At 35.6% G+C, this 18,268-nt stretch overlaps 2 protein-coding genes across 8 annotated transcripts in view; one reads left to right on the plus strand and one right to left on the minus strand.

Moving 5' to 3' along the window:
• cpo (couch potato) overlaps positions 1–18,264 on the plus strand; it is a 115,128-nt gene extending 96,864 nt beyond the window's left edge. For 3 of the 7 annotated variants that reach the window (XM_064356019.1, XM_015983438.2, XM_008202417.3), the window contains 8 exons: positions 3,959–4,036; positions 4,239–4,292; positions 7,204–7,266; positions 7,787–7,928; positions 12,132–12,280; positions 12,633–12,844; positions 15,073–15,253; positions 15,918–18,264. In XM_064356019.1, the coding sequence (XP_064212089.1) occupies positions 3,959–4,036; positions 4,239–4,292; positions 7,204–7,266; positions 7,787–7,928; positions 12,132–12,280; positions 12,633–12,844; positions 15,073–15,253; positions 15,918–15,950 (912 nt within the window). In that variant the 3' untranslated portion in view covers positions 15,951–18,264. Of the gene's footprint in view, positions 1–3,958; positions 4,037–4,238; positions 4,293–7,203; positions 7,267–7,786; positions 7,929–12,131; positions 12,281–12,632; positions 12,845–12,957; positions 13,032–15,072; positions 15,254–15,917 lie in introns of all 7 variants that reach the window. The other 4 variants (XM_015983444.2, XM_015983456.2, XM_015983446.2 and 1 more) reach the window with 4 other exon arrangements.
• Positions 1–18,268, minus strand: part of Sou (Souji) — a 218,301-nt gene that overhangs the window by 147,785 nt on the left and 52,248 nt on the right. The window lies entirely within an intron of this gene.

Genomic DNA, 18,268 nt, shown 5'->3' on the forward strand with positions numbered 1-18,268 from the left:
TCACAGATCTAGACAGTTTCAAATTGTAATTACAGCAATCTAACAAAGCTGACATATCCTCGCTGTTCACGTTAATATCGCTTTCACGATGCTAACAAGAAGTTACATTCGGAGCTTTATTGTCGATCCTCGCCTTAAATATTTATTAATATTCTCCGTAACATTTCTATGAAGTTGGAGCACGCGCCGAGTGCATAGCTAAAGGTAGGATCGTAATATACAGGCTGTCAGAAGAGACCCATTTCTTGCTGCTGTTGCTGCTAAAATATTTATGCATCGACTTGAGGCCTCTGCCGGCATTAAATATAAATGCCTGCCAACATTTCACGCCAATTCTACCTTCGGCCCACATGCGTGCATACCTACTGTCCACTGTTCGAACTTGACATATTTCCCCCCCGAATTTATGTTTTTGTACGGCAAAGACGGACGTCAAGGGACTCCACCACGCCCTTGCGGTCTGGATAATGCCCATCGGTGATAAATCGTCGTGTAAATGCACCTGGTCGATACGATACAGCGGAATTAATTCAAACAGGATGCTTTTGTAATTTAACACTCCAGATTTGCATGTAATAATTGGCAAAGAACAATACCTTGGCCCCAATTCTGCTACTTTTAATAGCCGTCACATCTCCCATTTGCCAAACTTGACTTGATTATTTAGTTTTCCATTAGACAAGGTGCATTACGCACGGTTCATGGAGCAAACATAATAACACGCCCAGATTAAATTCGAGGAAACGCAGAGATGAACGTTGTAATATAGGGGATTTTCTTGTAAACAGAATATGCTATACCTACTTAAAATGAGCTTTGCGAGAAAAATGGGTTATTTTAAAACAGTCAAAGTAGAATAACGAGAAAACCACAATTTCCCGCAAACCTAATTACGTTTTTCGCATCTTATGCAAACAAAAATTTCACGACTTACGCGAAGTGAAACATTTTTACACATTAGAGTGTTAACACATGAGCAGAATTATTCGGAGCAAAAATTGCTTATTTGACCTGGCGCCTCCACCATTTTTAACTGGGAGTAATGTATTAATAAACAATGTTCTCGCTTGAAGCTCAGTTTTTTGGTTGCTACATTTGATACGATGGCTACATGAAATGCAATTGCCTAATTTTCGACTAAACACTACCATATTATTATACAGAGTGTTCCGTCTAAACCCCACAATAGAAGTATTGGTAGTTCTAATAATGATAGTCATTTGAAAATTCGTATACAACCATAAACGCTTAGGTCCTGCACAATGAAAATATTTTCAAGACGGTGACACTTCCGGTTGTACCGGAAATCGCTAACAATTTTCTTATTTTAAATGGAAAACTATATTTTTTAATGCGCTTTTGGATTACTAGAGATATTTTAAGGCAGTTTTTGTAAGCTTTCCCTATACTTAAATTTAGCCGTTTACGAATTATTCAGGGTATTTAATTTTTTTTTGAATTTCCAGTACAAAAATCGATAACTCTGCCATTTTAAAAAAATTGGAAATATTTTTCAGCTCATTTGAAAGAGGAAGCCTAGATCTTTCTTTTGGTGATTTCAAATTTCTAAAAAAGAATAACAAACCCCAAATTTTTAAAGTTAAGTTTTCAGAACTTTAAGCACCCACAACTCCATTTTTTTTAAATTAATTGCCACAAGTTTTATTCCATTAAATCGTAGAGAATTTTATTCTACATCGATCCGTATTAGCATTCCCTATATTTATATTTAATAGTTTTCAAGTTACAATAACTTTTTGTTGAGATTGACAAATTCATTAGCCATAGGCCTTTTCTCATAGTTGCCATGGTAACGAAAGGAAAAAATGTAAGAAATTAAAGTTTTTTAAACCAACTTTCAATGAATTTATTTTGTTTTACGGGGATGGATAACACAATTTTGAACAAAGTTTGTCGTTTGTTTAATCAAAAATGTTTTTATAGCAAACTATGCAAAAACTAGCTATGGTTAGTAAGAAATTTCCTACAAGGACAAAAAAACCAACATAACTTGAAAATTATCACAGATAGGTATACGGAATACTAATACAGATCGATGCAGAACAAAATTCTCCTCCACCTAGTAAAATAAAAATTGGGACATGCCATTTGAAAATATTAAGTTATGGGTACTTGAAATTGTCCAAACTTAATCTTAAAATTTTTGGGTTTATAATTTCATTTTCAGTTTTGAACACACCGAAGAACCGATATAGGTCTTCTTTTGTAATTTTACAAATAAGATTTCGAAGTCTCTAAAACTAAGCGAGTTACCGATTTTTTAAGTGACAGATGCAAATCCAAAAATTTCAAAAAAATCTTAATTATTTAGAAAACGGTTAAACTTAGGTATAGGAGAAGTTGATAAAAACTCCCTCAAAATAACTCAACTAATCCAAAAACGCAGTGAAAAACATAGCTTTCCATTTAAAATAAGAAAGTTGATAGCGACTTCCGGTATAACCGGAAGTGCCGTCATCTTGAAAATATTTACATTGAGCAAAACTCACCCGATTATAGCTGAGTAACAACTTGCAAATAAATATCTTTATTAGAACTTTCAATACTTCTAATGTGGGATTTAGACGGAACAGCCTGTATATGTACTCAACGCATGTTGTGTTATGCGCTAAGAGAGCTAACTGATGTGTTGTGTGGCAAATTGGCCAATACCTTTAATGTGAACTAGAATTTACATTTTGCGAGTTGCGATTCACTCTTCTGTAAAAAAGTTTGTTGTTTCGAAGCTTTTACCTGAATCCCCCCGGGTTTGAGCAATTTTCCTTGTCAAATTAAACTTTTTCGAGCTGTTCCAACTAGCATTTACGTGACGTTTGTTAAGGGTTGTCCTAATTATGAAAATTATTATCAAAACAATAATTATAACCGTATTCTCGGCGGTACACCCGCTAAATTAACATTGATATAGGTTAATTCTAGATTTGTTTGTCACGTTATTTATCAAAAGTAATGAAATACCAAGCAAACAACAAACAATACCTTTATGTATTTTTTGGTTCGATATGCGTCAGAGCAATTATGATTTTTGTTTATGCTTGACTATGAAAACAAATTAATTAGAGCGTAAATTTTTCGAAACTGAAGGGAACTGCGTTTGATAAATAATCCGTCACTTGAACGCTGTGTATTTCTTAAAGAAGCGATTAAGTTGGGAAAGTATCACAAAGTAAACATCAACTCTTAAATGATGTATAATATTGTGCAAGCCCCCGACACGATCTGCGCGATTTTTCAATAGTTTGCGAAAGTTTCCCCTTAGAAGTCTTCCGAGACGCGACGTGAAGGGTATAAATCATAAATCCAAGTTTGCGGAGAATGGATGTCGATATTTCCCGCTTTCAAGTCACATTTAATTGACATCGAACCGGAATAAAACAACACTCGAACTTTTGCAGCAATAAACAAATTAATAAAATTGCCGGATGGATCGCTGCTTGTCGAGATGCCGGTTATTGAATTTTTCAAGCTGTTGACTCTGTCGCGTAATCTAACACATATGAATCACGTTTGACGTGAAGCAACATCCCCAATAAACGGTGAAGTGGGTATACAAAAGGGCGTAGGCACAAAGACAGGATATTTGTTTACTCGGAATGTTCATCCTTAGCTTTGGCGAGAGAACGCCTGGTTTCGTGTGACACAGGTTTTCTTTCATCCTCATTTCTAAAGCTCAACGACTACTCGAAAGCTCGCTGCCAGCGCACGTCTATAAAACAGTCGGCCACTGCAACGAAAGCTCGCTTAATTATTTAAATTGCAGCTTCAAACAATACACCCCCGGAATATTAATACGACATTAACTCATGTCAAATGTTGATTTTTTTCCAGTCGAGTGGAATAAAAAATTAATTAACGGTTATTCGGGAGAGACAAGTCGCCCGCTTGCACGTTTATTAACTTTCTCATCTCCCCGTCTTTAATATAATTTTTTTTCCAGGTGCGGACATTATTCGTAAGCGGACTACCTATGGATGCCAAGCCTCGGGAGTTGTATTTATTATTCAGGGCTTATGAGGTAAATTTATTTCATTTTATAGACCGTTTCACTTAGTCTGCCGTTTAAAGGTAGTTCATGTAATCCATTCTAGTCCAATTATTTTTAATTAGACCAAAATTTAATTTATGTGATAGAAAATCCAATTTAGCAACGACAATTTAAACACATTTATGGCTAACTATACGCTTCGGCGACTCAATTTCTGTTTTTCTTGTTTTAGGGTTACGAGGGATCATTACTTAAAGTTACAAGCAAAAATGGAAAAACCGCCTCGGTAAGTGTCCAACGACAAGTGTTAACAGACAATTTTTCCGATATTCAGAACTTTGGTGCTTCAGTTGAATATAAAAGAACGTCAAAAAAACATCTCTTTTCTTTAATCTTGCAAATTTTAAAATGTTTGTTTTAAATTATGTTAAAACTATAATTGAAAATAGAATTGAATAGTTAAATTATAGTTTTAAGTTGTAAAAATTTGGCTTTGGCAACTTAAAATACAACTTCGTCTTGAATAATAATATTGAAAACGTTTTAGTGAAAACCCTTTCTGCTCTCTAACTCAAGTTATTTCCATTTAAAGTTGAAATTATGACGTCATAACCGCCTATTGAGCATTTGGTCTAGTATACGAAGAATTATAACTTAGGAAACGAAACGAGATATAAAAGCGTACGATATTCTGTACCAAAAAAAAATTGGTACGGTAGAGTAAAATGAGGGCGCTTCGAACGTTATAGCGTCTCGGTGACAAATCGTTTTAAATTAATTAATTAAATTTTAATTTAAATTCAACCAGTTTACTAATTACTTGGAAAAAATATAGAAATATTAAGCTTTCCATTCTCAGCAAACTGAGAGAAGCTAACGACTAAAATTTTCATGAGAAACATGAGAAAAAATTACTTAAAATTTAAAATATGCCCTTCTTTCCGTATTTTTCAAAACGCTGCGAATACAATTAAAGATACAAGAAACATGTTCAGAAGAAAGTTGTAGAGAATTAAATTTCCTTTAAAAAAGTCAGAAACCATATCTTTATTTTCAACGGTTTAGGCCCTAAAGACGCTCAAGCGACGGATTTCCTTTAATTTCGGTCGGTGGTTAAGCATTGAGAAGTGAATTTATACCTAAATCGTTGAAGATAGAAATATCGTGTCACGAATTTTTTGTAGAAAATTTAATTCTCTACAACGCCATTCCTTACTTTTTTTATATCTTCAGCTGTATTTGCAGCGCTTTGATAAATAGGCGATAGTGCGCGAAAAATTATCGCTTAAAATTATCAATTTGTGTTCCACCTGATATTTTTGCAAATGCAGCAAATACGGTTGAAGATACAAAAATGTGTAAGAAACGAGGTTCTATAGAATTAAATTTTCTACAAAAAAGTCTGCGACACCATATTTCTATCTTCAACGGTTTTGGTATAAATTCGCTTTCCAATACTTGACCACCGGCAAAATGAAGGAAATCCGTCGCTTGAGCGTCTTTGAATGACTTTGGGGCCTAAATGGTTAAAGAAAGGGATATGGTCTCCCGGACTTTTTTACAGGAAATTTGATTCTATACAACTTTCTTCCTCACATTTTTCTTGTATCTGTAACCGTATTCGCAGCGTTTTGAAAAATATGAGGCAGAGTACAAATTGGTAAAGGTTTGAAATTTTTTTAAATATAGTTTAGGATATAATTTTTGCATTATTTTTATCTCCTATTGTTGAGAATTTAATGCTCTATGTGCCTTTATTTTTTATTTGCCTTGTACTAACTGTTATTTAATTACAACTATTTTTATAAATTCATTGCTCTAAAAACTTGGACGGTAATGGAACAACTGGCTCTGGCGACATTAACGGAACTATCACGGACAGGGACGTTTTATTTGTACGTCGTTTCATATCCTAAGTTTTAGATATCCGTATTTATGTCAAAAAGTAAAATTAAATGATCAAGACCTTTGAAATAATAAGCAAGTGTATGGTTCGGAATTGGCTGAAAAAACATAATTTAACACCAATTTGGTGGCTTTTTTAGCTTGGTTCAGCATAATTCAGTGAGTTTCTGGCAAATTGAATTTTTAAATATACGCACGAAAATAAAGAGGGATTTACTTCGCGGGTCAGATTGTAATAATTTTTTTAGCTGACAAAACATACCACTAACATAGGAAAGTACCTTTGCCACCACTAGCAGTGAATAATGATTATTGTTTCATCCTAAACACAGTTTTTTTGCTTTATCCGCCAATGACAATACCAAATCAAAATTCTCGCATTAAATAGGTACAACAAAAAAATACATTCGTAGCAGAAACTTTTTTAAGTTTTTTATGAAAAAATATTTAAATTTTGTTAAATACGCCGCTGAGTTTAGTTTATTTAGTTGGCGAATCTTGCAGGGATTTGTCCCCTGCAAGGTCCGCTCTTACCTTTCTTCTTTTTTTATTTTTGTATTAACCATTTCTGTTTCTACTATTGAGAATTTACTGCTCTATCTGTCTGTATTTTTTTATTCACCTTGTGCTAACCGTTATTTAATTACAACTATTTTCATAAATTCATTGCTCTGAAAACTTGAACGGTAATGGAACAACTGCGCCTCTGGTGACAATAACGGAACTATCGAAGACGAGGACATTTTATATGTACCTACGTTGTTTCATATCCTAAATTTTAGATATCCGTAGTCTAGTATTAAGTTCAAATGTTTTTTGTTGTGAAGCTATCTCGCTTATTTCCAATCGACGAAAATGTTGAAAAGAATACCTGTTGGTTTAAAACGAACGATATTTTCACTTTCTGTTAAAACATAAAAAAGGTAAAATAAGTTGCCAATGCCTTTAATAATAGAAAATACACACGTATTATCTTTGGAAAAAATGTTACTTTTGTTGGAGAATTTTATTAAATTGGTGGAGAACACCACAAGATTGGGGCCCAAAATTTGCATTTTCTGCTTGATTTTGTTCGATTTAGCTTACGCTTTAGCATGAATCGAATTTTTATAAAAAAAAGTGTTAAGTTAATAAGAATACAAGTATGCAAATTTTTGTAAAAGTTATTAAAACTTGAATGAACCAATCAAGAGTTCTTGTAGACCATTTTCAATTCGTGTCATTAAAAAAGTGAAATTGAAAAAAATACATAGATGTGTGATCCTGTGTCTAACCCATTCGTATCATTCCAGCCTGTGGGTTTTGTGACTTTCAACACTCGGGCAGGAGCGGAGGCAGCAAAGCAAGACTTGCAGGTGGGTCTCTCAGAGTGTTTAAACGTTAAGTTTTCCCTTGTAACATACTTCCATTGTGCCGCATGCACCCGCACTGTGTGCTTTCCACAGCATTAGATAACTGACTCCTTTCCTATTTTCCCTCAACCTTTCATGAAGTGCTCGCCTAAATTATTTACAACATTCGTTATGGAATCAGCTAATAACGAAAATTGATTGCCTTTTCGCCGGCAAAATGATTACGAACTCCCGGAATCATTTTTTTGCCGAGATATAGACTCAGCGTCTAAATCATGAGAAATTGCACCCCCGTGGATGCAATTGGACGGCTCCTGGCGCGGATTTGATGCATTGCCACTATTCCGGGGCTTATCAGCGCTCGATACCTGCCTTATCAGCAATCAGATTTTGTTGTGATGCGTTTAGGGTGCACTTGGTGTGCAGGACGCATCGGGGAGGCGCTTCCCCGCTGCGTCTTGGGCGCCGTAGCAATAAGGGCATATTGACATCACGGTCACACATTTTGTGGGCAATTTTGCAGCAGGGCGTACGGTTTGACCCCGACATGCCTCAGACGATCCGACTGGAGTTTGCTAAAAGTAACACGAAGGTTAGCAAGCCCAAACAGCAAGCTGCTAACGCCGCCAACACGCACCCAACTTTGATGCACCCCCTCACCGGACGTAAGTACACCGGCCGCCCTCTGACGGCGATACCCGACCGCCGCACACCCTTCCTCCACGTGGCTTCACCCCCAGTAGTCTCTACTAAATAAATACGAGATGTGACTAATAAACAATGCTCCTCTGTGCTTGTAAATATTTAGCAGGTGGTGTATAACCGTGTTTAATCTTTGATTTTACACAATTTGCACAGACAGGAAGCCCGCCTGGCAATGATATGTAAATATCCTGGACTTGTGGAAACGGCTGTTACAACTCGGGCCGTGTTTTGCATTTCCCCGCGATTGGCTATTTTTGGTCACAACTCGCATTTTTGTACAATAGATGCCCGATTCCTACCCTCATAACTGGATTTCCTACGTTTTGGAATATTCATGGATTAGGAGAGAAAACATTTGCATCTTAAAGGATATATATCGGCTCGAGTAAATTCATAATTTAAATTAATTATGGCGCGTCTTCAAGCTGGGACTGTTTTACATATTTATCCCCACTAACAATTTCAAAACGTACGGAATTCCAACTAGAGTAGTGCAAAAACTCAACCCTTTAGTTTAAATAATTAATTAAGTAGCTTTGAAAACACAACTGTTAGTTAGTACATTCGACTGTTCACAAAACCCTTTTGGCAACCTTTCACATAATTGAAAGTTTTTATTTTTTTATTCAGTTGAATGAAACCGTGTAACTATTGAGTGTACTAAATTTTAACTTATTCAGAGGCGTATTTACGGTTACAAAAATAAACTGTAATAGAATTTTGGTTTCGAGCTACAAATCATTAAAAATTTGTTCATTAGGTATAATAAAAAAATACGACTGAATATTCATTAATTAACTTGTTTGAATAAATTGTAGAAAAATTCTGAAAAATTCAAATGATACATAAGTATTAATAACAAAAGCAAACGCTGATTTCTGAATGATTATTTATTACTTTTTGAGATATGTGTGTTACGGCTAATGTGTAAAACTTGGCCGGTGTGTACACTAGTTGGTTAGTTTGTAAACTAGCCAAACCGTTGGCTATGTTAATAGAAAACGCAATTTCAACTAAAATAGCGACTAGTTTACAATCTAGCCAAGAATCTTAGCTAATTTACTTGAAAAAAATAGAGTATAATTTTATATTCGCATTTTAATCATTGTAAGTCTAAGTTGGATGGTTGGATTAAATTAGCTAAAATAACAAATGTTTTAATTAGTTTATAAACCTGACTCGGTAATCATGTAATCAAAAATAAAAAGATCTAATAACCTCATTTTCTTTTCCAAGTTAGTCAGCAAGTTGATTAGTTCGTCAATTACAATAGCTACGAAAAGTATGGTTTTCATATTACTCATATTAGCTATAGAATGCCTTGGATAGTTTATAAACTATTGAACTACTCGTATATTATCTTTCAACTAAATTACTAAATTAGCCAAAATTCTTAGGTTGTAAACTAGCCGCTATTTTAGTTGAAACTGCATTTTCTATTAAAACACCCAGTGGTTTTCACCAAGTTTACACAATAGCCGTAACAAGTGTAGTATACAGCGTGATTCAAAAGCACTGTACAATCACTCGCGTGGTTTGAGAGACCACTTAGTTTCATTTAAAAACGCAAACGAAAAATCTCAAAAAAAACTGAGGTAGATGCATTTCTTCAAAGTTCGCACTTTAATATCCATTTTTTTTTTTCTTAACGAAAGACGTTAAAACATCAATCTACAATAACAAAAAGTAAATAAAATATTGAAGTCTTATAAGAACACGTTGGTAAATGTTTGCTTTTTGTAGGATTAGGTAATGTCGGCAACAAAATTTTGTTGTCACTATGAATATACAAAGGACGATAAAGAAACGTAAAAAAGGTGTCTATGGTTACAAATTCTCGTATTACCACAAGTTACATACATTAAGGTGCAATCCGTCGTTGCCAGTATGTGCAATCGTTAAACGTTCATGTCTTTAGAATTATGTGCCGTAGAAAAATCCTAAAAGCATGATGTTTTCTATCATCATTTAAAATATTGTCCGACCCTTTTGAATCACTGTGTATACGTACAGTAAAATATACTTTTCTCTTATTACTTACTATAGGTAGGTATATGTATTATTAATGTTGTTGCTTGTTCCATAAATACGAGCAGAAGTAATACACTTTTATTCTACAAACCGTTACAATGATCATTTGGTGTTCTTTTTATTCTTTTGGTGAAAAATTAATCCGAAATATTTATTTATCAATATAACTAGAGGAGAAAACTTTGTATTATATACATAAAGAAAAATTGGCACTATCTGTCGTGGAACTCGTGCTACATACCGTTTCGGAAACACATCACTCACAGATAATTACTTGTATAATAAACTAGGTACTATTAGCCGACTCACCTTGTAATCTCCTTTTTATAATTTGTGTGACTATAACTTAGAAAACGAAACGAGATACAAAATCGTATTCATAAAAAATAGTATGGCAGAGTAAAATGAGGGCGCTTCGAACGTCATAACGTCTCGGTGCCAAATCGTTTTATATTAATTTAAATTCAACCAGTTTACTAATTTCTTGGAAAAATGCAGAAATGTTAAACTTTGCATTCTCAACAGACTGAAAAAACTGAAGACTAAATTTTTTATGAGAAACACGAAAAAAATATTTAAGCTTTAAAATTGGCGTTTCGTCCTGTATTTGTCAAAACGCTTCGAATATGGCTAAAGATACAAAAAAATGCTCTCAAGAAAGTTGTAGAGGACTAAATTTCCTTTAAAAAAGTCAGCGAGACTGTATCTTTATCTTCAACGGTTTAGGCCCTAAAGACGTTCAAAGGTGCTCAAAGTGACAAATTTCTTTCATTTTGCCGGTAGTCAAGTATTGGAAAGTGAGTTTACACCTGAACCGTTGAAGATAGAAATATGCTGTCTGGAAGTTTTTGTAGAAAATTTAATTCTCTACAATCTCGTTCCTAACACTTTTTGTATCTTGAATCGTATTCGCAGCGTTTTGTTAAATAGGCGACGGTGCTCAAACAATTATCGTTTAGAATTATCAATTTGCGTTCCACCTGCTATTTTTGCAAACGCAGCAACTACGGTTGAAGAAAGTGTAAGGAACTTGGTTGTAGTGAATTAAATTTTCTACAAAAAAGTCCGCGACACCATATTTTCATCTTCAACAGTTAGGTATAAATTCACTTTCCAATACTTGACCACCGGCAAATTGAAAGAAGTCCGTGGTTTGATAGTCTTTGAATTACTTTGGAGCCTAAATGGTTAAAGATATGGATATGGTCTCGCTGACTTTTTTAAAGGAAATTTAATTCTCTACGACTTCCATCTAACATTTTTTTTGTATTTGTAACCGTATTCGCAGCGTTTTGAAAATTATGGGGCAGAGTGCAAATTGATACAAATTTGTTTTTTTTTTTAATATAGTTTAAGATAGAATTTTTGCATTATTTTTATCTCCTGTTGTTGAGAATTTAATGTTCTATGTCCTTGTATTTTTTTATTCGCCTTGTACTAACCGTTATTTAATTACAACTATTTTTATAAATTCATTGCTCTGAAAACTTGGACGGTAATGGAACAACTGCACCTCTGGCGACATTAACAGAACTATCACGGACAGGGACGTTTTATTTGTACGTTGTTTCATGTCCTAAGTTTTAGATATCCGTATTTGTGTAAAAAAGTAAAACTAAACAATAAAAATCTTTGAAATAATAAGCAAGTATTTGGCTCAGAATTGGCTGAAGAAACGTAATTTAGCACCCGTTTGGTGGCTTTTCAGCTTGTTTCAGCGTAATTCAGTAGTGGTTTTTGCCAAAGAGATTTTTTAAATATACACGAAAAAAAAGGGATTTACTTCGTGGATCAGACTGTAATAACACTAACGTATTGGAAATTATCTTTGCCACCACCAGCAGTGAATGAATAATGATTATTGTTCCATCCTAGACACAGTTTTTTTGCTTTATCCACCAATGACAATAACAAATCAAAATTCTCGCATTATATAGGTACAACTAAAAAATACATTCGTAGCAGAAACTTTTTTGAGTTTTTTATGAAAAAATATTTCAATTTTGTTAAATACGCCGCTGAGTTTAGTTTATTTAGTTGGCGAATCTTGTAGGGGTTTGTCCCCTGCAAGGTCCGCTCTTACCTTTCTTCTTTTTTTATTTTTGTATTAACCATTTCTGTTTTCTTACTAGTGTATTTTTCAGATTTGGGAACCCCCTTTTTCCCGGGTGGTCCAGAACTGTGGCATCATCCGTTGGCTTATTCGGCGGCTGCAGAATTACCGGGGGCCGCTTTGCAACACGCAACACTCGTTCATCCCGCACTGCACCCACAGGTCCCCGTACGTTCCTATCTTTGACTATCTACAGACAAAACTCTGGACTCTCAGCTGCAACAAGCTGGCGCCCCAGTCCATCACCACGTTAGTTTTATTCTATTATTTTTTTAACTAAACAAACTGCGAAGAAATCAATCGAAGCCATTTTTCCATTGCGTTCTTCGCTTTGTGTTGACTTAATAATGCTTAATTGTGATGGTAGAGTTGTGTGATTGTCTGGAATTCGGTCTTTGAGTCAGTGGCGGCTCGTCGTCTAAACGAAAATTCGCAAAATAAGTCAGGTTTTGATTCACAACGAGCCGCTACTGCTGAGTACCTTGGTGCGGGTTGAGTTGTAATTTGATCCTCTTTGCAGCCTCCAATGTCTTTGCCGCATCCAACTGCTCTAACTTCAGTACATGCAGCATCTTTGCCACATTTTCTACCAAGTCCTGCCTTGGCTTCTCCCGTGGGGTCATCGTCCTCGCAACCTGGTTTGGGAGTAAGCAATCCGCCTTGCTCTACACTTTTCGTCGCAAATTTGGGCCAGTTTGTGTCCGAACACGAATTAAAGGAAATCTTTGCCAGGTTTGTGCGACTTTACCACTATAAAAACATAAAGAGAAAAAAACAAAGAAAAGAGCAACCATGTTAACTTAGTGCAAGTTATAGTGAATAATTGAGTTTTCTCTTCTGTTAAGAGGACTGTCTTATTCAAATTCCGCAACTCAGTAACGGAGGAGCTGTTGGCGCGGAAATCGTGTTTTGAGCACTTGTAAGTATAGATTGAGCGCCAAGATTGGGTGGTATAATCAAAAATTACGTAGATGCTAGTACTGCAGCACGTGGCCAACTCGACGAAAAGCTTTAAAAAACTTTAATTGATGAAACTGCTTAGTTTCAGGAAGGAATTAGAATTTTTGACAAAACTTGGCACCAATGTTTGACTATTAGCGAGTAATAAATGATTAAAATTTAAACAGTTTTACTCAAGCGTTCTATTTAAGTTCTTTTAACAGCAAGTATTATTCTTCCCATTTTTTACTTTTCTGACTATCCTTTTATATGTTTTTTTAATTCGTTTAGGTTTAAGTGCTCTAAAAGCGTAATTAGGCCTGGAGGCGAGAAAACCAAAATTACTAACAATTAAGTTACGAATAAGGGTTTTTCATTTAGATAAATTGCTAGTCGTTTAAATAGAAATCGAAGTACCAGTAAGCAATGTTATCAGTCATGACAGTGCGAAGAGAAAGCATACTTAAAAAAAATTAAGTCCAAAATGGTCGTCTTCGGATTATGGGAATAATTACAACACAAATTTCTAGCCAATGGGTGGGTTCAAAGTTCGTCTTTTATCACTTCGGACTGTTTACCATCAAAATTAGTTATTTGGACTCTTTCTTGTTGGATTTACTTGGTAAAGGTACTCCATACCTTTACTTCGAATTTCACACGTTTCGACCATAATGTAGACAATGTATACAGTATACAGTCTCCCTGAGGATGACCACTTCGTGGTTGAATCACGTTGTCTTTCCAAATAAAAGTTTTGGTGTGTCAGGTTTAAGCTGTTTTTGCTCACTCCTCCCATACCTAGGAAACCCAACAAGAATCAGTCCAAATGACATAACTCGATGGTAAACAGTCTGAAGTGAAGTACGACGACCTTCGAACTCAACCATCAGTCAGAATTTTTTCTTGTACTTGAATTATTTCCATAATCCGAAGGTGACTATTTTGGACTTCATTTTTTTTAAGTTTGCTTCTTCTTCTGCGTTTTCCTAGGTCTTCTATAATCAATGACCGATAACATCGCATAATGTTACTTGGATTACTATCCAAACAAATAGCATTTTCTTTAAATGAAAAACCTATTACCTATTCGCCTATTTGTTTAATTGTTGGTAATTTCTTTTTTGTCGAACTCTAGGCATATTATCGTTTTCATAACATTAAAACTAAATGGATTAAAGAACACTGCAAAAATTGTCATAAAAACAAAAAATTGGAAGAATAACACTTGATGGTAAAAGTAAAAACTCCCGTACCACGTAAATAAAATCGTTCAAATTTTAATCATTTATTACCTGCTAATAAATAGTCTGACATTCGTGCCAAGTTTCGTCAAAAAATTCCATTACTTCTTGGTGTTGCAATTTTTATGACACTGAGTATATTTCATAATTTTCAAACATAAAGTTAAACAATTGTGGCGTCTGCAAGGTAGAGACTGTTTAGGTCAGGTCAAGTCATGTCAGGTCTTCTTTTTGGCTTACAAAGAATAAAACATAATGTGTAAAAAACAGTTTATTTAAACTTTGAATTATTTTCACTCATTTTGAAATATGTATGAACTCAAAGAAATATGAAAAGTTATAACTTCAGTGGGAGTACAATGTAGTAAATGCTTCGTGGTAGCTGCTACTTGGTACTTTGGAGTATTGGCATTTACTTGATTTTGCAATCCCACCCAGATGCCTCTCACGGTGCCGCCGGGCGCGTTTAAGTCGATGTTGTACTTTTTTCACTATACCTTGCACATGTAGCCGTGTCCGCGTTCAATAAATGTGTTATTGAAAAGTAGAATTGATGAGAACTCGCGACGCGAGCACCTCCGTCTCCACCTCCCCTACTATTTTTGGTGCCGCATGTGTAATCAATGTTCTGTTTTGGTTCTGTTTTTTTACTAACATGGTGAGGGTCTGCTCTATATCTAACGCAGTCGCACACTCTGAATGTGTACTACCCTCGCACTTCCTGTAGTTAGCAGTAGTGCCCCGACACTGAGCAGCACTTGTGGTGTTCTTGTTGCACAGCTTCCCTGGCTTCTGTCGCCTGCGCATGCACAACAAGGGTGGATCCCCGGTGGCCTTCATGGAATACCAGGATGTGCGTTGCGCCGCACAGGTCATGGCAGCACTGCAAGGTTCCTTCCTACTCTCCTCCGATCGCGGCCCCATTCGTATTGAATACGCCAAAAGCAAAATGGCTGCAGAGGTCGGTTTACTTGCCTTTGCCTTAGTTAAATCGTTCTCGCGACTACTTGCCTAGACTTTTTACTTCAATACCACTTACTAATCGTACCCGACACGGAACGAAGCAATCCTAAACACTCCCCAGAAGCCGAGAAAGTCACAAGTACCAAGCAGAAGAACTCCTAATTCTTGGTTTTATCAAAACATTTAAACAACTTTTTGAGTCCAAGAAGATCCACCAAGAAGAAACAAAGTTTTACCAAGAAAATAGTTGACAAAAGCACTCGAGATCTAGAGTTGTAAACTTTGGATCAAATTGTAGAACACTTCAACAGACAGAATCATTCAAGAGGAAAGACAAATTTGTTCTCTTCCGAAGATGAATCATCTAAGGGAGAGAAGAGTTTTTCCTCCAGTGCTTCTTCAGAAAATATCGTTCCTCCATGGCCTTTTTGGAGGGTGGATAAAAAATATACAGGTGTTCACAGACATTATACTCTGGGTATAATGTTTTTATTAGAGTTTTCTTAGTTTGAAATCCTGTATGCGGCAGTTTTTCAGTTGGGTACTTGTGCTTTCTCCGCTGTGATGAAAATAAGCGGGGAAACGTGTTACTTCGTTGCTTTGTCCCGTGTTTGTGTATCGCGCCGGTGCCATGTAGCTGACGTCGAGTTGTGTGTTCGCAGGGAACAAAAGGAGAAGAAAATGGACAATCTTAATTCGTACATGCCGCTGAGTACTTGACAGAGAGCGATGGTCGTGGCTGGACACTGCTAGAGTGGTGTTGGCCGAAAAAAATCGCTGTTCAAAGCTTACCTATCTCTGTTAACTGTTGTAGTTGTACTGTTAGAATTGCAGGACAGTATTTACGTGATAAGTACAGGTAAACTGCATCAAGATTGTTTAATAACTTCATTTCATTGATGAGAATGATAAAAATATGAAGATAAGCTAAACCAAAGGTGCCCTAAAAGTTAAGTTTTAGATTTATTATTAAATTATTAGGGTGCGTCGTGAGTGCCTCACGTCCACTGACAGTATTGTTTTCTCGAGCTTTCTTTAGGTAATTAGTGGTATTGATATAGTGGTGAAAATTTATTTTTTCCGTTTGATTATAGCAATAAACCAATGACGAATACGCGCACTTGACATGTTTGGTGTGTAACGCTACAAAAACAATTTTTAAATAACTAACTTAAGAAACATATCATAAAATGGCTTTGCTACACCAGCATGAAAGTGAGTTTTAGAAAATTTTCTCCTATTTCATTCAATACGATTCGCCCAGTTTTTATCAGAGGAGTCGCCGGGGCGGCTCGTTGTTTTTCAGAATATTTCTTTAAACAACTTTATACTTATTATAGAAGAGCTTTTGCTTAAATTATAGACATAATAGAGTATGATGCATTTGTTATCTTGCAATCGAAGAATGCATGCAGTTATACAGGAATAGCAAATTTTATAGTTTTAGGATTGGTTTTATTGTACCTTGAGAAATAACAGGATGTACCTATATTACCGTCTCGAGCACAACTCAAGTCATTAGAGCCGAAATTAGCACAATCACGGTGATTCAGTCAATTATTAAGAAATTCTAATTAACCACAACAACGGACTGTGAACTAATATGGGTACATATTGTTTGTTATAACCAAAGTTTAGTTTAGGTGGCCCTTATTTATTTAAGACAAGTAGTTATAAAGATATTGTTTTACTAGTGTTGTAATTATTTTTATATAATTTTATAGTTTTGTACAACCTTACTAATCACTGAGATAACAGTCGAAAATGTATAATGTTGAAAACATTGGTAATTCTCTATTATCTAGATTATATTCATATAGTGTCGTAGTGCTTTTCGTGTGACGTTTATGTGATATATCTATTACTATCAATATAAGTGTATTTAACATTTAGAGCGTCCAAGCAGCGCATCATCGAGGGAAGAGAGTCAATTAGAGACCGTCGTGTGGGATGATGCGCCCCTTGGTCGCAAGATGCAGATAAAAGCGGTCCGTTGTTCGACGGCCGTTCTGCGTTTGTTTCCGTCCAAAGCATGTCGAAAGACATGTGCTGCAGCTCAATGAGCGTCGGTGGGTGGGTGCGGATCAGGGTGATCAGGCTGGGCAGCCAGCTATCTTTGGGACTATAGAAAACATATCAGCTTAATTAATTGATAAATTATAATACCTGTTATATGCAATCCGACCTTTAAATGTCGTCTTGTAACTGTGTTTTTTAACTGCAGAGTTCTGTGTTTTAAATTATATGTTCTTGAAAATTGTGGAGTTTAGTCCGTTCCAGGCAATCGGCGGCCGTTTCCTTCAAAATGAAACGAGCGCCGAGAGACGGAACCGAATTTTGTGATAAACTTATCAACGGTAATATAAACTAGCCACAATCGCCTTCTCTGCTTTAGGTCATAGGTTAATAAACACCACTTCTTAAACATATCATGATCTGTGCCCCTTGTCAAGTGACATCTTAAATTTTTAGCAATTAATAATGTAATAAAAAGATTTGATAATATTTAACAAATGAATTTACAAATATTATATAAGGAAAAACTGATTCTTTTAACAAACAGCTGATGATCTACACTAAATTTGAAGAACCATCGGTGTAGTTTTTAAGTCTGTAAAAAGCAGCTGCATGTACTTTGTACCCAGCAAGCAATCGGTGGGGGCGCAACTGTCCCCGTACCTAGCCTTAGTAGTCCTGTCAATCGACCGGGGAATGCATATCTTTATTGTAATATTGAATCAAGTAGGCGTCGTAAACTTAGTTTAATGTAAACATGTGTTGAAATTGTTGGTCTAGAAATATAAGTACAACCGAGCAACATAATGGGTACTGGCCGATGGTCAGTTGTTGTTGATACTAGTCAGATATTTGTATAACCCACCCCACCATCTTGCCCCTCTTTTTCAGATGAAAGCATTCCATACAAAGATTGTATTACCTGACAACGTACTTAGCTATAAATTGTATAGGGTCCAAAAGATGGGAAATAAATATGTATTATAAAATTCACTCG

The sequence above is a fragment of the Tribolium castaneum genome, chromosome 4 (genome assembly GCF_031307605.1).
Source record: "Tribolium castaneum strain GA2 chromosome 4, icTriCast1.1, whole genome shotgun sequence".
Taxonomy (NCBI): Eukaryota; Metazoa; Arthropoda; class Insecta; order Coleoptera; family Tenebrionidae; genus Tribolium; species Tribolium castaneum.